At 33.1% G+C, this 24,065-nt stretch overlaps 1 protein-coding gene across 1 annotated transcript in view; it reads left to right on the plus strand.

Moving 5' to 3' along the window:
• The window catches only part of Bmp5 (bone morphogenetic protein 5), a 115,209-nt gene extending 95,342 nt beyond the window's left edge, over positions 1 to 19,867 (plus strand). Inside the window, exons 4-7 of the mRNA XM_027938247.2 lie at positions 3,853 to 4,047; positions 13,226 to 13,302; positions 14,780 to 14,890; positions 18,192 to 19,867. Coding sequence (XP_027794048.1) covers positions 3,853 to 4,047; positions 13,226 to 13,302; positions 14,780 to 14,890; positions 18,192 to 18,341 — 533 coding nt within the window. The 3' untranslated portion in view covers positions 18,342 to 19,867. The remainder of the gene's footprint in view (positions 1 to 3,852; positions 4,048 to 13,225; positions 13,303 to 14,779; positions 14,891 to 18,191) is intronic.
• Positions 19,868 to 24,065: the final 4,198 nt, after the last annotated feature.

The following is a 24,065-nucleotide window of genomic DNA, read 5'->3' on the forward strand; positions in this document are numbered from 1 at the left end:
GAATCTGTTCTATATCCTCTTCATCATCTCCTCTCCTTTTCCACTTGTGTGGGAGAACACAAGTGCATCTCTGCTTGAACAATTCCCAGCAAACATGTTCTTCACTTCCTGTTATCACTCCTGATGTTTACCAGATCGCAGCCTTACCCCAATCCTGGTGTACATCATAAACACATGTGTATTCCATAGGGATTTTTTTCTTGCTCTGAGAGCATATTCCAAAGGGAGTTTTCATCCCATGACTGGCCATCTCTTGCTCTAGTGCAATTGCCAGGGTGCCTGAAGAATGTCATTGCTGTCTGATTACTATTCTGATCAATTACCTTCTCTTTTCTGGAGTCTATGCTGATGCCACACGGGAGCAGATGCGTGATTTCGAGCTTGTTCCATTGCTGCCATCCTCTCCCATTGCGAAACTGCTCAGAAGCTATTTGTCTAATGTAGGGAGAATATTTTTCTACTACTGTGTCACATTCTGTTAATCAAGTGCCAAAGTAGTGCTACCTTGTCCTCCCACTATGTTACAGAGACTTTGGATTAAAGAGTTCATTAGATTTTCTTTGAATCTCTTTCCTTTAAAAATTAGAAATTCAACCATTGGAGCTATGCCAGAAGTAACTGAATTTATAGGCTCAAAAATCACTACTTCCTTTTGCTCCCTGAGATATTGTTATTGTTTGAATCTATGCTTTCGGGGTTCACCTTTCCCTTAGGTTGACTTTTTGCCCATGAAGTAGCTCCTCTTCATTCAAATACATGTCTGTTAAATTAAAACTACCAATGTTCTCGCTATATCTAAACATGGCTGAAACCACGGTGACTAAACTGGAAATCTAGCTGGTTTGGTTACCATACTTTTATTTTAATGCTCATTTTATAAATGGTCTATCTTACTTTTGGTTGTGTTGTCAATGTCTCCATCTGTCTAAACTAGAAACCAATCAAAAATAAGGGTCAGCTCTGAAAAGCATATCCATGGTGGTACACAGACCATGTATAGTTTTCCTTAATCAAAATGCTTTAGGTAGTCATCTTTAATTATGTATTTGTAATATCTTAAAACATACTATATATTTAATAACAAAATTGAAAATGTTCAAATAAACTTTTATAAAATATTCACTATTTTAATATATGCAATATATACTGGATTCCTGTCAGTATTTTAAACAAAATTAATTGTTCAGCCACTCAAAAAGCTTTAGTTAATATAATCAGTGTAGGTATACTATGTCTTAAGAAGTAGGCTAAATAGTTAATGCTTCTGTGTGTAGTTCAAGACCAAGGGTAACTGAGCAAGCACTAACTTATGGAATCTTAATAGTCACCTCATTGCTGGAGTAAAAAGGAAACCAAGAGGAAACTTAATAATATTAAAAGTTATTTTAAAGGGAGTTCACATTGATTTGAAGGGTACTTTGCTTCACATACAATATCTACCTTTGTAAAACCTAAGAAACCCATATTTGTAGCATACATCTTTATAGTTTTCAGAACATAAATTTTAGAGTAGTATTATTTCTCCATAGATAAAAATTAAAAGATTGAAAGTCTTTGGAATAAAAATAAAAGAAACCCTCTTGCAAACCAAAGGAAACTTGGAACTTTGAGTTAAGTGCATATTTAACTTTAAAAGGGTCAGTGTGTGTAGTAATGAATGGAAAACTGATTTTATTATATTCCATTTGTGAACATCTAGCAGCAACCTATTTCAGCATTAGAAAGATCATATATTAAAAATGATTTCTGTAGTCATCAATGTATACAAGTAAAAATTTAGTTCCTGTTAAATTAACACTTCATTAAAACATCAAAATAAAAGCTTTGACAAATACTTTTTTATGTCATACTCCAAGACAGAAAAAAGTTAGAAAATTTGAAGAACAGATTGCCAGTTATTCTATTCTGTAACAGTTAAGTTTCTCAGTTCTTTTTTTTTTTTTCTTTCTTTCTTTTCTTTTGCTGAGCTCTCTGTCACTGGAAACATCTTAAACCAATTTCAAGTGCTACACCTGAATAAACATGTTGTAAAAGTGTTTATGTATTGAAGTGGGTCAGTTCAAGGTATGGTATTTGGCTGGAACTTCTAATTTCTCTTTTTACAGCAAAAGGGCTGCCAGAAGGAGGAAGTCTGAGCTGAATTAATACATTTGTTACAGTGGAAGTAGAATGGAAACTACTCTGACCACAAATCAAACTGCCTCTTTCATTTATGCCAGTGATAGAGTTTTTCTAAGAAATGTAGACTCTGGCATAGAGCCACTGTAAGTTTGCATTTAAAAGAGAAATCTATATGCTTATTTGTTCAAGGTTTACTGCTTTGATTATTTGTAAGTCCTTTTTCTAGTAGGACTGAATGTAGTGGCATTTGTGAGGCAGATGACCATTTTAATACTTGTATGCATTAGATAATTTTCCCCAGTATGTTGTAGTACAGTTGTTGAGGACACCTATGCTGCCTGGATTGGGGCAGACTCTCTTTTAAAAATCAATATCTCCACATTTAAAGGACCTCTGTGTCCTTCCCAACAGCTGCATAGTCTCACATGACACAATCTCATATTCTGACAGTAGAAGCTCTCTGCACAATACAAGTATACACAAAAGTGTTTATGCTGCCAAAATAAATTTTGTTAAGAGCAAGGGTTTATTTGCTAAAATGCCATTGATGCTGTTTCAGGACTTGTTTTCTTTTTCTTTCTTCTAAGGTGGGTCAGGTCTTATAATGGACGGAGACTGCTCCACAGACTTTACAGAATAAATATTTTAAGAAAACATGCACATTTCTCAGGGGGAAAGCCGGAGTCAATCATGCACATATTTCAAACAACATTATAAATTATTCTTACAGGATTGGTAGTGTCCATATCTAAGTAGTAACTTTGTATAAGTTTTGAGTAATTCTCATCTAAATTTACAACTTAAGGTTAAATAATTCATCCTCTTTGAGTGACTTTTAGGGAACCAGATATCAGTCAATGGTTTTCTTTGTATACATAGATATTATATATAAGTTGATATAGTACTTCTATAATTTTTACATAGACTATATTTAATTTTTAGTGACAATTATTTTAAATTAGAAAAGGCTAACAAAAGTGAATTATAAAAATTCACCTGAACATTTTCCTCTTTCCTGAGAGTCTCCAGACTTGGTTTGCTTCTTTTGAAACTTTTTCAATAAACATTATTCAGGTATGTCAAACTCAGGAGAGGAATTCTAAAATTTCCTAGTTTACTTCAAGATACTTCATAATGAGGATGAAGTGCAACTTAAAAGCAAACCTCCAACCCTGGAAGGGTCTTCCAGAATGACCTGTGAAGAGCTTTAAGTAGAGCACAGAGTTCTCAAGTTTGCTAAAGCCCTGGGCAGAGGCGAAGGCGGAAAGGCTCTCAGCGTTAATTACTACCTGAAAGGCTGAAATTAGCTGGAGAAAGTAGAAACACCTTCTAGGCATTCAGCTTTTACCACTTAGAGGAAAATTATGAGGTCTTTAGTGTGGAAGAGTCTGCAGATGAGATTTCTGGAATTTTTATTCAATGTGGACATTTCCAGGCTGATGGGTAGTCAAACCTTTCTAGGAGTGTCCCTGACTTTGAGGTCTGAGAAGGTGTCAATGAGTGAATGTGGCCCAAGGGTGTTCTGTGGTGAAAGAATGATCACAATAAAAAATTAAGCATGAATGTTTGTCTGTAATAGTAACCCCATGAATGATAAGAAACTTGGCCTATAAAGAAAAAAAAATTCTGATACTGCTTTAAAACTTTTGCCTTTTTCAAAGTAACTTCAGAATTGATTCACATCAGGTAAATTTTATCTCGTAAAATAATTCCTTGTGCATTGTATTCTAGGACGCAGTATCAATGTGAAATCTGCTGGTCTTGTGGGAAGACATGGGCCTCAATCAAAACAACCATTCATGGTGGCCTTCTTCAAGGCCAGTGAGGTACTTCTTCGATCAGTGAGAGCGGCCAACAAACGGAAAAATCAAAACCGCAATAAATCCAGCTCTCATCAGGACTCCTCCAGGATGTCCAGTGCTGGAGGTAAGATAAAACTAGAGCAGCAGTTGTGCATAGAGAGTTATGGGGTCATATGTTGCAAATCAAGTAGCCACAATAAATTTATCCTATGTATAGACCTTCATTTGGTATATTAAATCTTCCAGTGATGTTTCTAGCATCCCTAGAATGTTTCGTCAGTGAATCACTCAGTAATTCATTTCAAAATAAGTAGGACTTGTCTTCATATGTTGAAAGATTCAGTTCAAATTAAAATCAAACTGACATTAATTAAATTATGAAATGGCTAGATCAACAAAGTCAAGCCCAAACTAAATGACATAACTTGCTTTGTTTAACCTCCCCAGGGCCTCTAAATATGGATGATCAACCAGGAAAATCAGCATAAATTCTTCTGTTTAGTACTATTTTCTAAATTCTTACTCTTTAGTACTTAAATAGGGATCATGCAACTCATTTCTTATCTGAATATAGGAACAGGATAGATTATATGATAATTAACATAATATTTATATTTCCATAAATTATTTGGAGGACTGTTATTTGGTGTATGACTGCATATATATATATATATATATATATATATATATATATAGATATATAATGTTTTGGCAAAATATTGATGTTCAACTGATATCAGTGTACTAGGAGTTTAATCTGTTATTTAATAGAAGAGGAGATAAAATCACAAGTGATCAGAACGCATCTAACTACCAGAATCTAAAGTGACTAAATCAGGCTAATTATACCAAGAAGAACTTTAGTGAGTCCAGGCTACAAACAAGTTTGAATAACTTGTTCTTAGATGAAAATGATGGGTATTTTATTCCAAGAAATTATTTTTATCTATAAAAATATGTTTGAACAGTGATTTACCTAGAACAAAGTATTGGTTCATTTATACAATATGTATTCATTTTTGTTAATATCCCCTGAATCATGCCAGGGACAATGGGTGAGCTGGTACCCAAATAGACATCATCCCTTCATGTGGTATTTCTGCAAATTACAATTGTAATTTGAAATTGCCTTTGACATTGTTCCCCAAATATTCATTTTCCCAGGTTTCTTGAAAATGAAAAAAATCATCCAGCAGCTATTTATTACTCACATTTATTATGTATGAGTGTTTAGATAAGAAATAGATTGTAAAAACTTTATTTTTTGTTTTTATTTTTCTGCATCTGAAATTCTCCACAAAAATACTAAATGAAATTCAGTGAAGATTTCCCAAAGTGTAAGCACCAGGAGAATCATGTTATAATGAAGTCCCTTTCGTGTCCAGCAACAGAGGCAGGAGGGAAGAATTATGCATAGAAGAATTATACATTATACTGAATTAAATACTACATAAAAATGATGTTTTAAAATAATTTTCCACCAAAGACATTTAACCCCTCTTTTATTTGAGAGTAAACATGATATTATGCTGTGTTACAAAGCTATTTTGTAAAGATCTTCATAAGATATTTAGTTTGGCAAAAAGTTGTAATTGCTTAATATGAAGAGGGAGAAAAATAACTTTCCAAGACCCTTTCTTCCTTGTAAATACTAGCCTGTCAAAGTTGTATATTTTTCTTTTCATGTAGAATGGCTCTAAATTTGGTTAAAATGTTTTTAATTTAATGTAGCAGACTGCATTAAGAGAAGGGTTGGCTAAACTTTGAATAGAATAGTAAATAATTTTTGAGGAAATTACAAAGAGAAAAGTAGAAGTCACATGCTTAGTATTAGAATTCCTAATTACTCTGGCAGAGGAGTTCCAGCAATTGAAATCATCAAAGTCCTTTTCCCTATTGGCTAACTCTATTTATCTTCTTCCTGGCCACAAGTAACAAATGTACTTCTATACCCATAGATGAATAAAACACATGGAGCAGAAATCACGTAACTTTTCACCAGTTTCCTAACACCATTTAGAGTACAAAATTATTCTAATATAGACCAATATTTTCTTTTTTAAAAGTTTGTCATTGGCAACCATTTCTGTGAAATATGTGGTAGATAGTTTTGGAGCATGTTCATATTTTGATAATAAGAAGAAAGAAGGTAGCTGGTTTGTGTCTATGAGACTTAACCTTTCAATAGGTAATAATCAAGGGAACTGGGAAAAGCCTCATAGGATTTGGCCTAAAAGACAGGGGTTTAAGGAAAAGGAACACTTAGTATAAACAGAAAATTTGATACTTAGGGGACTTGAAATGCCAATGAAAATTTTAAATTATCTGAATATAAATAATAAATGCTATAACAGTACCAGGCTTTTACAATAAAATACTGTTTAAAGGATCATTGGCTAAGAAGGAATAGAAGGTGGCTTTTAGGGAAGAGAGTTGTATTCCATGCTTAGTTGCATCTATCTTTCTTGTCTTTTTTTTTCTCCCTCCCTCCCTTTCTCCCTCCCTCCCTTTCTTCCTCCCTCCCTTTCTTTCTCCCTCCCTATTTCCCTCCCTCCCTCCTTCCTTTCCTTCCTTCAAAGCATATCATTAAATGTTGAAAATATCAAATAGCACAGGATACAGGAGGATTAAAATCCAAGTTATTTTTGCTGTCCTTACCCTCATTTCTTCCCTCTTTCAAATTGCTGTCCTCTGATTTCTTAATGCATTTATTCTTCCATATCCCCATGAGAAAGCTTAGAACAGTGTATAGCACATAGTGGAAGTACCCCGAATCCATATGGAATAAGTTTATGTGCTGATTGCATGGGGGAAATTAGCTTCCATAAAAACCATTGCATCTAGGTTTTCTGCAAAAACTGCCCACCTCTCCATTGTTTTTCTTCAAGGTTTTGGCAAGAAGTTTGAGCCAGGCATTCTGTGGGAGATATTGCCTATTTAACATTAAGGCAACACAATGAATATTCCCTTGAAATTTGAATATGTGTGGGAAAGAAATGGAAGCAATAGCTGAATTTTAAGGTAGCTACTCTTTAAAATATGAAGACACTAGATTGGTAGGACCTTTAAGGAACTACTTAAAGAACTAGTTCTAAGAACTACATAAAATGCTGAAAACAATTAGCAGGGAAAATAGTAAGTCCTGTTGTTTTAGTCATCTTTTTCATTGCTATGACCAAAAGATCTGTCAAAAATAATTAGATGTGAAAAGTTTATTTTGGGGCTCATGGTTACAGAAGCCTAAGTTTATAGACAACCAGATCTATTGTTCCTGCCCCGAGGTGTGGCAAAACATCAAGGCAGATGAGTGTGGCAGAGAGGCTCAGGGCATTACACAAGGAAGCAGAGAGACATAGACAGCTACATTCTTGAGGGATAAAATATATATCCCAAAGGCACATCCCCAAAGACTCACCTTCTCCATCCACACCCTGCCTGCCTACAGTTATCACCTAGTTAATCCCCATTAGTGGAATAATGCATGGATTAAATTAAGGTTCTCATAATACAATCTTTTCACCTCTAAACTGTCTTGCATTCTCACACATGAATATTTTGGGATCACTTTATATCTAAATCATAACACATGTCATTACAGGATGGTGAAAAAGATTATTTATAGCATGTTCACTACTAAGGATTCTTGAAAGTGGGTCAAAGTATGTGGTGGCCTTGCCTAAAATTATGGTGTTTCTTAGGGTAATTCTTTCATACAGTTTCTGAATGAAAAATTCTACACTTACTTCTCAATTAAAAAATTTTATTTATTTTTTAAATTTTAATTTGTTATATATAACAACAGAATGCATTGCAATTCATATTACACATATAGAGCACAATTTTCATATCTCTGTACATTTACTTCTCAATTTTTATAGGCATTGTCTCTTGCCTAATAGATTTTATATAAATCCATGTCTCTTGACATAACAGATACTAATTAAAACAAGAAAATAGAATTTTTTGAAATTATTTCTTCAAAATATTTTATATTACATAATTAATGTACTCTTTAGTATTTAAAAATAATAAAATCATAATGTTTTCCCTTATTAATTCTTCCATGATGTTGCCCTGCTCTACTGATATTAACATGCTAGGTGTACTTCCAAATTTTTTCTCCACATACATTTTCTCTCTCTGTCTCTTGAGGTACTAAATATTGATTCCAAAGCTTCCCACATACCAGACAAGCACTCTACCACTGAGCTACATCCTCAGACATTTTTAAAATTATATTTTGAGATGTTACAGGGTCTCACAGGATTGTCACAGGGTTTCACTAAATTGCCAGACTGTCCTCAAACTCAGTGATCCTTCTGACTTAAACTCCTGAGTAAATGAATCTCTTATCCACATTATTTATATAGAATTAACATTAATAACTATTATCTGTTCCATGAATCATGCAAAATTCAGATACCATTCCTAAAAAATAATTATTTTAATGCATATAATATGCAGTCAGCTAGCTTTATCTGTGCATTTTTTCATTTAGTTATGTATTGTCTATCTTTAATATAATCTTGGCTCTACCACTCTACAGTCATATAATCTTGGATTAGACATGAATTACTTACCTGAGGAAAAACATAGACTTTTTTTTTTGGAAAGTGGAGGGATGGATGAAACCATTGCAGACAGATGTACACGGTTCCAGGATTATGTACATGTGTTGAATGGGTAGTATATGCAAACATTTCTTTGTGAGAAGAGTAGAATATCAACTAGGAAGCTATGCTTAGGCCCTAAACCATAATACATATAATCAGAGACATATGAAGAAAGAGCTGGAAATGTAACTCAGTAGCAGAGGACTTGCCTACACAAGGTAGTGAGTTCAATTCTCAGTAATGCAAAAAATCAAAAGTCCATAAAGAAAAAGTAAGAGATGTGTGAGGTGAACAGAAATGAAGTATTATCCTAGGATTCAAAGTTACTGGAAAAAGACAGTGTGGAAGGATGAGGTAACCAAGAGTGCAAAGGCCTTTCACTAGGCTATTAAAACTAGAATAGTGAAGTGGGCCAAGTAATGGGGCTTTGTGGACCAATCTCACATAAGATCTGAGGGAGAAATAAAGAAAATCAAGACTCTTTCTAAATTTTCAGGTATGGGCTGATGATATATTTCAGGTATGGTGACTGATGATCCTGTTAACTAAAATAGTGTTGAAACAAAGTAAGGTCAAAAGTAGAAATAGTCAAATGGATAAAGAAAATGTGGTATATATACACAATGGTGTTCTACTGAGCCAAAAAGAAGAATAAATCTATGTCATTTGATGGCATATGGATGGAAATGGAGAACATCATACTGAATGAAATAAGCCAGACTCAGAAAGTCAAGGGTTGAATGTTTCTCTCATATGTGGAAGCTAGAGAGAAAGCTAAAATAAAATGGGATCTCTATAAAATAGAAGGGCAAATAGTAGAGTAGAAGCAGGAGACTAAGAGGGAGGGGAGACAAAGGGGAAGAAATGGGAAATGAACTTAATGAAATTATATCATGTGCATGTATGAATGTATCACAATATATTCCAATTCCACATATATAACTGAAATGCACAAACAAATAAATAAAAGAAGGAAGATCAATAGAGTAGAGGATCAAGGGGAGGAAAATGGGGAGGGAAGGGAATAGTACTTGGGATTGAAATGGAGAAAACTATTTTATGTATTTATTATATACATTTCTATTATGTAGAAAATTATTCATATGTCAAAATAAATACCACTATTATGCATAATTTCAATGTACTAAAAATTAAAAATGGAAACAAAAAATAAAAAGCAGAAATTAGAGGCATCTGGGAAATTTTCAATTAGAAGTCTTGCAACCAATTGGAAGCTAAATATTTTGCTTAAGTTTTTATTCCAGTGGGTTCTCAGGTGAAGATATTAATTGGGTCATTCAGATGTATGACTTGCTGAGCAGAATTAAGGAAATAAACCAGACAGTTATTAGTTTAGGGTGTCTGTTTTATGTCACCCATTCATACCTAGACAAGCACAGATATCCCTATATTAGGAAATAACATAAATTGTTCCTGGTTTGTGCATATATTCAAACAGTTAATTTGCTGGGGTGGAATGTGGTGAATAAACTGGAGTAGCTATAATATTTTTAAATCCCCTTCTTTGGATGGGATTGCTGTTGTTTGTCAGTTTATCACATATTTCTCTACTCCCAAGGTCATATCAAATCTACGTTACAGAATAGTCTGTTGCTGTAGCATCATTCTTTCTTTTGTGCCTCTTTAACAGACCTTCCTTTACTGTCATTGTCCATTGGCTGCAAGTAAACTCCTTTGTTCTAATGCTGCAGGTGCTGACTTCCTTTTCCCTTTGGGCACTGGGAATGAGAAAACTAACATCCTGTCTTGCTGTAAAGCTGTTGTGATGCTTAAATGCTAAATTCTATTTTGAATGTATGATCTCTCTCTCTCTCTCTCTCTCTCTCTCTCTCTCTCTCTCTCTCTCTCTCTTTTTACCTCCTGAAGAAGCTAATACTATTTTGAGACCAATGTTGATAGATGGAATTTTTTGGATTTAATTATTGTCTGTTGTTCTCTTAGCGAGGCTAGACTACATTTATTTGTTTTCTCAGGAACTAGTATGCGTCTTAATGTCTATGCAGATTTCATTTTTAATACCACTTTTTATGTCCAAATCTTTCTTTTTCATATTTTCTAATATTTTAAAGTCAGATATGAATGTGTGACAATAAAGCCCAACAATATGTAGAACTATAATACACCAATAAAAAAGTAGAAAAAAAATTAAATTTATACTGCATCTGGAAATTAGCCACAAAGAAATTTGCATAAAATTCTAATAATAGTTTCAATGTTTTTGCTTTGTTTTCTGGACATTATTACCATTAAGGGGGGAAAAAAACAGGAAAGTGCTATACTATAATGCCTGCATTTTGTTTGAGGCATGTTAGTGTACTTTTTCTAGGATCCACTGTGGCAACAGAACATTTTAGTAATTTCAGGTATGACTTTATTGTAGACAGGTTCATCAACAATAGAGTTATCTCCATTTCATTTTAATCTCCTAAGGGCTGCCAATTAATATTTTTAAATATATAAATCTAATTTACTTGCCCTTTATCCCACAGCTTATTCTGCCAGTCATTTATTGTAAATCTAACTGCAGACTTTGCTGGTTTGGGTACAACATTTACTTCACTCGATATCCATTAATTTTTATTTCTGACAGAATAAGCATATGGTCCTAACTCTATGAAATCAGACTCTTGAAACCAGATTTCATTATAAATTTCATTGCTTGTTACCTTTATGTGATGTTACATTATATACATCACTTAGCCTGCATGAAAGCTGCATTGATGGAACAGATATATTTGGACTTTACTTTCTTTCTTTTTTTATAAACATGGAATTCAAATAACCATGCATGTAGTTTATGGCTTTTCATATATACTTATCCATTTCATGCTTAAAGTACAGTTGTCCATTGCCTGAATAAAGTCAATTCTTTGTGATATTATTTAGATTAAGGGAGACTTTTCCCTGAAGAACAATAGTACCAAGTCTCAAATAATTTCTTTTTTCTCCATTTTTCATTATTTACTTTTAAAATTTGTTCCAATTGCACAGTAGAAATAATTGATCTAGAAATTTTAAAATCCTCAATTTCAAAATTTAATCACTCTCTTGTTTCCTAGACTGATATTAAAGATTATTTGAAGGATCCAGGAATGGCAGACAACAGGGCCCCCCATGATGGACCCCATTTGATCTCTGGTTTTATTGACGTTTGAATAATTAAAAAGGCAGATAGCACCTTAACACAAACTTTCTTTGAAATAAATATTTTTTCTCTTTCATATTTCATATTAGAAACAATCGAAGTGAGTTAAGATGTTATTTGTATAAAGCATGAATATGTTCCAGAGAAGACAACATAGAAAAATGTTCCATAAAGTTCTATGTTTCTTTAGTATTTTACTTCATTCCAAATGCAAGATTGGAGTTCTGCATTTATACTTACCTTTTAAACAATTATAAAATATTATGGGTATTCCAGATTACATTCCAAAATATGTAATGAAAATAATTTTTGGAATACTGAGAAATTTGTTTTATTAATCCTTCAAATGTTTATTGAATGCCTACTGTGTGTCACTTACTGTATCAGACCCCAGGGATATGTCAGTGAACTACACAGAGCCAAATAAGACTCTTGCTCTGGTGAATTTACATTCTAGTAGGAGAAAACAGACAAGCAGCAGTTTATATAATAAATGAGTGAACATCATAGCTAGCATTTGACAACACAGTAAAGGAAATGGGGGAAAAATAGAATAAGATTAGAAAAATCAAGAGTATCAGGTTTAGGGTTGCAACATTAATAGAGTAGTCAATGAAGGCCTCCTTGAAATGATATTTAAGCAAAGACTTGAAAATAAAGCCTTGTAACCACTGTGAGAACAGTTCACTCTCCCTGAGATGGGAACATAGTGGGACTTCCTCCAGGGAAGTACCACAATAAAGTTTACTTTTTATAAGACCCACTTGACTGGTTTTTTTTGTAGGACAGCAAAGGCAAAAGCAGGGAGGCTAGCACTGAGGATATTGAAGTAATTCAGGCTAGAAATGGTGGCTTGTAATGGAAGCAATGATGGAGGTGAGGAGAGTGGGTGGATTTTGGATCTATTTAAAAATAGCTCATAAAATGCCTGGACAGACTGGATGTGAAAGTGAAAACAAAAGATATGTTTAGACTCCTGGTGTTTCTTTTAATTTTGCTTTGGTTTTTATGCCTGGGGCAACTGATGTCAGTCAAGAATGGAGAACTCTAGAAGTGGACAGGTTTTTGAGGAATGATCAGAAGCTCAATTTGGAGGTACAATGAATTTATATTAAAATAAAATCAACTAGTAAGATCCCAGTGTTTGCTTGATGGAAGATGTTAAAAAATATTGTAAGAATATTTATTATAGAAAAATATATCATGTATGACTAAATTAATGAATGAACACATATTGAACAGTTAGTATGCCATGAGTGGCAATCACAAAGTTATGCCCTGTCATACAGGTGGTAACATATAGGGCAGAAGATACTGTCTAGGTTTTACAAAAGAAGAAAGAACATGTAGCATGATTCAAATGCATGTGTTTTGTCATTGGCTCTAGCTTTAGGATTCAAACTGATAATTTAAATCTTCAAATATAACCCCTTTAAAATCGTAACAGCAATCTTATAAAAGAAATATTGTATACCTGATATTCAGCCATTTATATAATATGTGATTTTTAAAACAATCTTCAGATTATAATACAAGTGAACAAAAACAAGCCTGCAAGAAGCATGAACTCTATGTGAGTTTCCGGGACCTGGGATGGCAGGTAAGGATTTTAAGTCAATGATCTTTGTCAGTAATTTTCCAAGTATAGTTTTTGATCATTTTGAATGACTCCTCAGGATATATTTTATCCACATAATTTTCATTTCTCCCTTTGGCTTGCTTTCACCCTTGATGCATAATAAGTATATTTTATGGTATAATGCAGTTATCTGAAAAGAAGTATGAGTCTATAATATTTAGGAATTGAAAAAAAAAAAGAATAGTGTTGTTTAAATACCCCCAACTTTAAATTGAAAATGGGTAACATATTAGTTCAGATTAGTACTCTTAGGTTCCCAAACTATCAGCCTAGAAAACAGAACTATAATCAATAATGTCTCTGTCATAAAGTAGATGTACAAAAGAGATGTTTTTTTTCACTTACAAATGTATTATTAGTAACAGGGTGTGGTAGTACACACCTATCATCCCAGCTACTCAGATGGCTGAGGCTGGAGGATTGCAAGTTCAAGGCCAGCCTGGGAAACTTAGACCACATTTCAATATAAGAATAAGAAGGGCCAGGGATTTAACTCAGTAGTAGAATGCTTTCTCAGCAGAAGCAAGAGCCTTGGTTTAGTCTCCAGAACAAAACAAAAAATCATATTGTTGTTAAAATATGCTTCATAACTAAATTGAGGAAGAGAATTTAACCAAAATAATTTTTAATGGCTCTGTGTGAAAAGAACTTAAAAATAAAATAGAATAGTCATTAAAAACTATTTTGTTATATTTCCTTTAATATTCTATTACAATGGATTCTCAACATACAACAATTTTATTAATAAATAATATTAATATGTAAACATTTACAAAATTTTCATAAACCTTCAACATGAATATCACAATAATTTTTACATTTACACTAAGTTTTGTTTCTCTGGAGAGAAAATTCAGGGCAACAATTCTGCATTGCCAATGATTTAGCTTCCTGAAATTTTTCATGTATAGTTTTAAGGAATTTGTTCCAATTTATTTCTGCTAAGGGGTCCATAAAGTCAATGCAAGAATGAAAAGAAAAATAGCACATGGAATAAATATTAAAGCTTTAGGAAGTTGTCAGACTTCTAAAATGGGGAATGAATTATTAAGAAATAATGAGAATTATCTCAATTAAGTTTATTTGTCTTATCCTTTCTGGTTCACTTGAACTTTGTGGAGTTCATCGTTTCCTGTTTAAACAATATTTAGAATGCTATCTCATGATTATGTTTTTATTCATGAATACATACATGGATTAATGCATGCTATAAATGTCTTACATAGCAACCTCCTGGGAGAAATGAGAAGAGGACAAATTCTTGCAAACACATTTATACTTTGTTGGTAAATTTTAATTTAAAATTAAAGTGTGTGGGAGAGGCTATCCTATTGGAATGCTTGTTGGATCAAGAAATAAAACCTATTCAGATGAAACTTCTTTGAGTCTTTATTTTCAAGTAGGTGATTTTATTTTCTCTTTTCTCTGTGCATTTCAGGACTGGATTATAGCACCAGAAGGATATGCTGCATTTTATTGTGATGGAGAATGTTCTTTTCCACTTAATGCTCACATGAATGCCACCAACCATGCTATAGTTCAGACTTTGGTATGCTCTGTTTTTGTAGGATTGAAATGGTTTATAATGCAAGCACAATATAATGTTGTTTTAAAGAAAAGTTATCCATTCATAATCATCAATGCATTAGGATATCTTCCCAAGATCCCTTGTTATTTTTTATAGCTAAGGTAACAACTGTGGATATAGTGGCTTAAGTATTACAGAACAGGGAAGGATCTAGTTGGGAATATTGGAATAATCATGTGAAGCGATCCTCTGCACTAATTTCTTCACTACACAGTATGACTAACTAGGCAGGTTCCCAGGGAACTGTGTTTAACGGAACAATTCATTAGTAATCATTACAAAAATATTGACTAATAGCTGTGCTGAATTTCATCTGAGAGTTTTTGCTTTAAATGTTGAAGGATGTCCTATAACATACTTTAGTATTATTACAGTTCTTCAATAAGGTATTAAGTAGAGACTGATTGCCGTTTCTTGTTTCCTTCTTTCCAGTCCTCCCTCTCTCTCTCCTCCTTTTTCTCCCCAGCCCCATTCTCTTTCTTCCTGTGTAATCTTTAAAGTGGAAATGATCTTCCTTTTTCCTCTTCCACACTCTCAGAAAATTATCGGTGTTTAAATCTCTAGTAACTAGGCTTATTTTGGTGAACAATATAGTGAAGTGGTGTTGACTTTTGATGGTCTCTGATTGTACCATCTCTAACAAACGTATAAAACCTCTCGAGAATCAGATGTATCTTATGAGGTTCCCAGAGTGTATACTAGATTATGTGATATGATTCCAACTCAATGTTTGAATCATTATGAGATTTATATATCTATGTATGTAGGAGGAAAAGGGTGGAACACACACTACTTTAGAATCAAGAATTAATGTTAGAAGTAGAGCTGCTTGGTGGATGGCAACAGAGAGGAATGGATATTAGGGAAAAAAACCTTTCTTTGGAGTGAGGCTGGTTTATGACCCCTACCAAAAAATAATGATAGTACTCTTAGAATTTGAGAGAAATTGACTTTAGAATGTTGACTTTTTCCCCATAATTAATTTAAAATTTAAAGCCAGTATAAGGAGTATCCCAGTTTCCTCCTGAATAAGGATTAATATATACATATAAACTGACAGATCAAATACTTGAATGCACTGATGTTTTACTTGCATCTTCATTAACTTCATAAAATGATACAAAATAATTAGGATTCAGAAATGCTCATTGATGGCAACTACAATATGGGCATTATAAAAATTTTGGAAATAACCTTGGGGTAGAAAGAAACATATAAAACAAACATGTATTTCTGGTAGGTTGTCATTTACAAATGTATTTCTTTTAATGAGATTACCTCAGTGCAAAATTCAGGTATAGAGTGAGTTCCTGGGGAGTGCCTTCACCTTTGCTGTCTATAAATGCACACTCTTCTTGATATAACATAGCACTTCTTGGGTAGTTGGGAAGTAGGCAGGGTCTGCAAAGACAGTGTGTCATACATACCAAACCTCAACCAGTAGACAGGGGCATGCTGCAGCTTCACCTTTTGAAGGGACAGTCACAATTGCCTTCTTTCTGTAGAGTCACAGAAGAAATAGCTCCTATTTGCTTATAAAGTAATGTCACTTAATTTCTCTCAAAGTTCTTTGCCCCTTTTTATTGTTAGTTCAATAACTGCATAACTTTTCTTCCTTTGATATGTATTTATCTATATCAAAGTTCCCCTCAGGCCAAGCAATGTTTGCTTATTGGCAGAAAGCCTTTATCAAATATTCCCTTCTCTCATCTTTTTCCTATAATAGATAATTATTATTGCAAGTCTTAAGGCTGAAGTCTAAAAGTCAATGTTGAGCAATAAACATTTAGAAAAGATTTGACATGAACTTGGAAGAAGACCTTGCACTGCATTGCTGTCCTGGGTGTAGGACATCAGTCTCTGCAGAACTCGAGCAGACATGGGAAGCTTGATATATTTTTTTTTTTTCCTGGTGTTGCGCATGCTCTTCATTTGTTCTATGAAGGACATGAAACAAGAAGACAGGCATGTTTGTTGTTAAAAGAAAGCATGTTTGTGACTAATAGACTTGAGAAATCATTCAAGAACAATCCGTTTTTTACAGAGTGACTGCTTCGTGGGGCTGCCAAGGCCATTGAAACGTGTGGGTTATCCATCATATATGTGTGGGTTATGGAAGATAAGCTGATGAGGGACACAAGCTGCATCTGAAATTCGTAGAAGCTGTCCAACTTTTAGTTTTGTGAGGTCTTAGGAAACTTCAAGTTCATGTCAGAACACCTCATTTTTTCTGCTGTTTCTGTCCACATGCAGGGCTCCTATATCATTTCAGCCAGAGAATTATGCAGCCAAACTCCAAGAGGCTGCATTTGCTTTTTGTAGATCCCTTAAGACTCATCAAAGGGACTTCCCATAAACTCCTTTGGGGGAAGGGCCAGAAGTGGGTGGGAAAGGGGGGAGGCACATTCTGGCTCCTTGCTCAATTATTGCAACTCACAGGCAAACTGCCAGTCTGATCAGAATGAGCATGAATCCTTTACTTAAGCACTTCACTTTCATGTATGGCCACCTTTTTAGGCTTCTAAGGGAATGGATACTCAATTTATAAAGTATCTGGTCCCATTGCTTCTGGTTTAGCTTTGCTTGCTTCTTGGCGCACTTGTCTAGGATTGGGCAGGGGAGAAAGAACATACAATGATGTTAAACTTTAGTGAATCTGATAAAAAATTCTGTGAAGAGTTGAAACCATTGCTTTAAAACAAATATTGGATTATATCTGGACTTCATTTCATTATGATTTTTATTCTTTTTATTCTTCCTTCAACATGGAAAATTAAGAGTTGACATAACATTTATGACTCATTGTTTAATTATCCTTTTAAAAAATAATCCATACATTTAAGTATTTCTGCAGTCCAACTGTGTGTCTTCATTGATTTGTACTTACAGCTTACATATTTCTCATGATGTGAATAGAAATTGTCATTTCAACTAAAAGCAACTCAGTGCTAGTTGTCATGTTCTTTCCCCAGGAAATTTCCACTGAAGAGAGAGTTTTCTTTATTTGATGGACTATTTTCAAGCCTCCCACCCCTGCTTAATTAGAACGGGGACATTGATTCTTGGTGTTAGTGCTTAAGAATACATCCTTCACTACTAGCCCCAACCCCACACCAGTCATGGAACATAGTAAGAGAAAGTTAGTCAAATTAAGGGTGTGCCTGATGGTGGATGACAAAACAAGCATATTACTTTAAAGCTGCAAACAAATGTCTCTTTACCCTATTTCTTAAAAAGACTTTTTTTTTTTCCCCTTTCTCAGGTTCATCTGATGTTTCCTGACCATGTACCAAAGCCTTGTTGTGCTCCAACCAAATTAAATGCCATCTCTGTTCTGTACTTCGATGACAGCTCCAATGTCATTTTGAAAAAATACAGAAATATGGTAGTACGCTCATGTGGCTGCCACTAATATTAAATAATTATGGCAATAATAAAAGATTTGTATTAAGGTTTATGGCTGCAATAAAAAGCAGACAAAAGGGGAATTTCCTAAAATTAGTCTGGCTCATTTCATCTCTCTTCCTATGTATAATATCATGTATATAGTCATTTTTATTTATTTAAAGGTATATATTCTCCTTTGTGGATGCCTTATCAGTTAAATCTGCTATATAGGTCACTATGTTATATAGCATGCTGACTCCAATTTCATTCCATTTCAACATTTTTCCTCATACAATTTTTATATAATTTTTGAGATTAAACAGAACTCCTTTGACTGTTTAATATTGTTGAAGGAAATTGAATGCATTTGGTTACATTGTGCCAATGAAAACTATGATAGGATATTTATTTAGAAATAAAACTTAAAAAAATAACAACCCAAACAAAAAATGCTTGGATAAACATAATTTTTCTTTTACACTTTCTGCTTCATTAGATAAAGTGAAATGTTGAACTGGATTTGAATAAATAAAGGGTAGGCAGAACATAGAAGCTGAAAGATTGCACATAATTGTTATAACCATTTGGTTTAACAAAATTTGTGTAACTGTAGGAGCATGTTTCTTCTTGGCTTGTGAACTGTAGATTTTGCAAGGAGCTCAAAGCTTCAGGAATTCTGTGGAGACAGGCTTCAGCCTGTGTCCATAACTTTCCAAGTTAACACTAAAAAAATTGTAGAACAACCTTCTTACCTCAAATAAATCATGTCTGCCTATTATCTAGAACACTACTGCTGCAGATTTTTTTTTATTCAGATTTAAAAACTTAGTCCAAAATAAAGAAACATTTACATGTGCTCCATTTCTCTCCCTACAGACAAGAGTCACTGCATGCATAAAATGTGCTGGGGCCAAGGATGCCGACAGAGCCATTTTCTTTAGCCTTCCTTTATAACTGAGTTTGCTGATTGATGTGATGCAAGGGATTTTATTTGGAGTAAAAGCACTGAAACTAAACTGAAGGAAATTACCAAAAATCCCAGAATGGCTTTGACAAAATTGCCATTTTGAAAGAACAGCTGAAATCCATTTTTCATATCTTTGAGAATGAGCTCAGTGAAAACCTTTTTGTAAAGGGATTTTGTAAACCTTCCTTCAAGCACAAATAATTTCAAATGGGAAGATTATGTTGTGTGTGAGAGTATGTGAGTGTGTATATGTGTGTGTCTGGTGTGAGTATTCTTCCCTTAGAAAATAATTTATTTTCTCTGTTGAAATGCTTTTAAAGGCCTTTCTTTAACAAACACTGATGTTTGGAAGCATGACCTTTAGACTGATAATTTGCTACTTATGGTGGCTCTATGGTTAGGCTTATTTGCAGTTCACTGAAAATATTTCTAAAACACCATTTATTAATCATTCCTTTGGATCTTTCAAACAAATCTTATATTAGCAATGTTTTCAGAATCATTCTGGGTTTGTTTGTAATTCAGGTATATTGCAATATTGTTTTAAAGTACAGTTTATCTTACAGAATATGCTATTAACTATATTGGGGTACATTAAGTAATATATTTTTAATTAATAGTGTACCATTGAGAGAATAAGAAATGGAAGTCTATTATATTATTCTTTAAATATGCTGTTTAAATATATTTTAAAATACATTAAAATTGTAATGCAAGTTTCTGCTGTGCTTGATTTGGTTCTTTATTTAAGATAAAATGTATTTATACCATAAATGTAGAGTATAAGAATATTTCTCAAATGTAAAACATTTCTGAATTATGTGATTTGTTATATTACTTCTGATTACCACAATTTAAAAAAAAATTTTTAATAATTAAGTCACTATTAAATAGACAAAGCACCAATTCATGAACCATAGATTTTCTTGATCTATTCAAACAACAAAGAAATATTAATAATAGTGAAAAATAATTACAATGAAAAATGCCTCATACTTTTTCATATAAGAAGGGAGATAATTGGCATTGTTATTTTTGCATTCTTTAAAAGTATATATGATTATATACTCACATTCTCAACTATTATAATAAATTTTTAGTATTACTTTACAATACTCATCAGAAATCAGAATAATGACCTATTTTAACAGATAAAATTCATATCTGGTTAGATAGTTAATGTACTGTTGTTTGTTTATATATTTTCATTTTTCTGCTTTACATGTGTTTTGTTATTGTTGTTTATAAAATGATCCTTATCCATTTTGGAAATAGAAGGCCATAAATAATAAATACTCACGTGTTTTAAAACTAAGAAAAAAATAGGCAATATTGAACTAAAGAAAACAGAAAACCCAAAATTCTTTTTTCTCAACTCAAGAAGTATCCTTTTCTAATTCCTGTATTGGCATGTGAGTCAGCATCTACTGGCTACTTAACAGTCTGGCAAATGTCATCTCTCAAGACATTTACAATGAATAATTAGCTTATGCTACAACTCCACTCAGGACAGAAGAAATCCTCATTCTTAAACACAAGCAACCATCTCATAACAGTTTAGTCAAGTGCTCAATTTATCATCCAGATTGCATCTCAAATTACCTGTTTTGCTGTTTTCCCTTTTTCTTTTACCTTTTGGCCTGGAACTTTTTAAAGTTAGAAGTGAAGATATCTTTGCTGATAAAGCATATACATTACTAAGTACATATGTATACATCTGTGTTTTATCAAGTTTGGTTAAGATGAAAATTGAAGAGAAAGTAAAAATCAATTCCAGCATTTTTTCTTATTTAGATAGAAAACAAAACTATATTTAAGTTAGCAATTATAAAGAGTGAGGGTTCTGCAAAAATTCCAAAGTCTGTTATAATATTTGTTAAAGTCATTACAAAGACAGAGATTTCAAAGAAGAAATCAGATCACATAGAGCCTTTAAAAATCACAAAGATACTTTCAGAAAATTTAAAACATATACCTGAACCTTTGCATCTGAGTTTCAACTTTCCTTGAGCAGCTAGGCTAAAAATCAACAAAGGCACAATGGGGAGAGGATTGCAAAAGTGTTGTAGCCTTAAATTCTGAAAATTTTATTTATATACATATGTATACACACACATACATATATACACACATATATGTGTGTGTACGTGTGTATGTGTGTGTGTGTGTGTATGGGGGTGGGGTGGGGAAGAGTGCTAATGGTGCACAAGAACTTCAGGTTTCAGCTAGTCTTGAAACAGGACCTAACCTGATGGTTTAGTGGGGTATGAGCAGTGTTTTTCTTTTCAGTTCATTGTGGATACCACTAAATTGGGAAATATAGTAGAACCTGCTTAAAATGGTGGACTGTATTTATTTTCCTGCAAGTACCTACAGAAAAAGCCCAGAGTAAAACAGTTCTTAAACCTGTGTACAAAGTCAGTAAGATAGTTTAGACTATATGGAAATCACTATATTTTTCAATGAGATACACAAACATACATTTACACACACTTGTGTGTGTGTGTGTGTGTATGTTTTTAAAAACTGTTCTAAGATTGTGGAAAAATGAAATTGCTAAAGACAAGGAGTAATTTCAGAGAAGCCAGAGTAGACATCCAGCAGAGTGAATGAATGCTGAATTCACAGACTGCTGAGGAGCATGGCCTCTCTGGCCTGGAGCTGTGCTTCTAATGATCATGCTTTAAGGACAGAAGCAAAGCCTTATGTATAGACATGCAAAGCAGGGAATCAGATCAGAGACATTAACATAAATCCGGAAATCAGGAAGGTCTAGACAACAAGGAAATTTGTCTTGGCTCTTGGGTGTGGGAGGAGAATATCATTCTGGATATTCACATGATTTGTAACCAGAAATCACACAATGTGAGATGTCTACACAGACTTATATACTTATGTGTGTGCTCATGACATAGTCTTGATTTTTTAAAAGTCCCTGATCTTATTGGTGAAGCTGAAAAAGGATTTGGATGAAGAAAATGCAAATCCTCTCTGGGGGACTGTACCTTTAACCCAGGCTCCAGGGAACTCCTGTTGAAAATATGCCAAGAAATATAAACTCACAACCCAAGCAATGCACAAAGAAGCTATCATAAAAGTCAAAAGAACAAAGGGCAGAACCAAATTCATAAACAACCTGTTTATTTTATTACTGAATATAGGAGATAATTTTATTTATCTCCTATATTCACAATTTATTGTGTATTTTATTTTAAAAGAGATTACAAACAAGTAAGTATAAAAATATTTTAAATAAAAAGTGTTTAAAAGGAAAAATTTAAACTCTATGGGATATGATAAATAGTGTTTTAGATGTTATTGAAAAAATAAATAGTGAGCTGGAAGGTAGATCTGAAAAAAAAATTATCCAAAAGGAAGGATTGAGACAGGTAAAGTAAGAATCAATATTTAAAAAACCCTGAGTTCTGAGCATCAAAGGAAGTTACAACATTTGTTTAATAAATATTCTAAAGAATTAGGAATGATTTTTGGACTAACAGTTGACCTCTCAATCAAAACTCACCTCAAACAGGAAGATAACTATCTTCAAATGGCTAAAGAAAAACTAGGGAAAAATAAAAATATATTCAAGCAAACAAAACTGAAAATTTATCATTAACAGTAAAGCTACTGATATGCCTAAGAAAAGAAGAAAATCAACTCCAAAATGAAATATATGCAAAAGTAATGATTAAGAATATGGTAACATGGGGGTAGATAAAAAAATAACAATTGCTAACAATTGTGATTAGAAAAACAGAGCAATGTTAAAGAGTGTTGAAATAGAATTAAATAGAGCTAATTTAGAACAATTTTAGAATGCATGCTGGGAGATAGAGGGTTGATAACATAGGTTTTATATTTTACCTAATGATAATAATTAAACATGATTTATCCTCAGAATTCGTGGTAAAGTCTCAAATACAAAAATGAAAGATTAGGAGATGTAGCTAAGTGATGGAGCACTTAACTAGCATGCATGAAACTGGGTTCTGTGCTGAGTACCACTCACATGAAAAAGAAAATAAAGAAGACATCTGTATCTTCTAAATCAGGATCAACAAACTTTTTTTTTTATAAAAGCCTGATAATAAATATTAAAATATTTAATAAAGTCTTCTTGTCTGTGTTGCAATTATTCTAATTCTGCTTCTGTATTTTGAAAACAGTCTTAGAAAATATCTAAATGATTGAGTGTAGCTGCATTACTTTACTGTAGTACTTTCTTCACAGAAACAAGTGGTGGGTGGCATTTGGCCTTTAAGCTGTGGTTTTGTGACCCTGTTTTGCACCAGCAGAGGGGATAATTGCAATATGATAAAATGCAGCCAATTTAACCAATAGAAAAAGAAAGATTAAAAAAACAAAAGGGGAAAGAGTGTATGTATAATACTACTGTAGAAAGAAATCAGATTCAAAAAAAGAAAGAAATCCAGATATATAATATTTATTGCAAACAGACTGAAAATATCACTAGAGCATATGAAGTTTAAAAATAATTTCAACAAATACTTAGATGCTATTCAAAAAAAGCACACCTAAAACTTAAAATTACAGGAAGGCTGAAAGTAAAATGAAGGAAATAGAGATGTCAGGATAATAACCACCTCAGGAAACCTGGTTTAATCATATTAATAAGGGTATTTACACTTTAAGACCATTTTGATGGAGCAGACACATCCAACTAATGAACATGACTTAATGAATACATAGAGAACACTGAGCAATACACAATATATTCAAGAAAGTATTAAATTGTTTTTTGAAATTGATCATTTCAAT

This window comes from Marmota flaviventris, chromosome 6 (genome assembly GCF_047511675.1).
Source record: "Marmota flaviventris isolate mMarFla1 chromosome 6, mMarFla1.hap1, whole genome shotgun sequence".
NCBI lineage: Eukaryota > Metazoa > Chordata > Mammalia > Rodentia > Sciuridae > Marmota > Marmota flaviventris.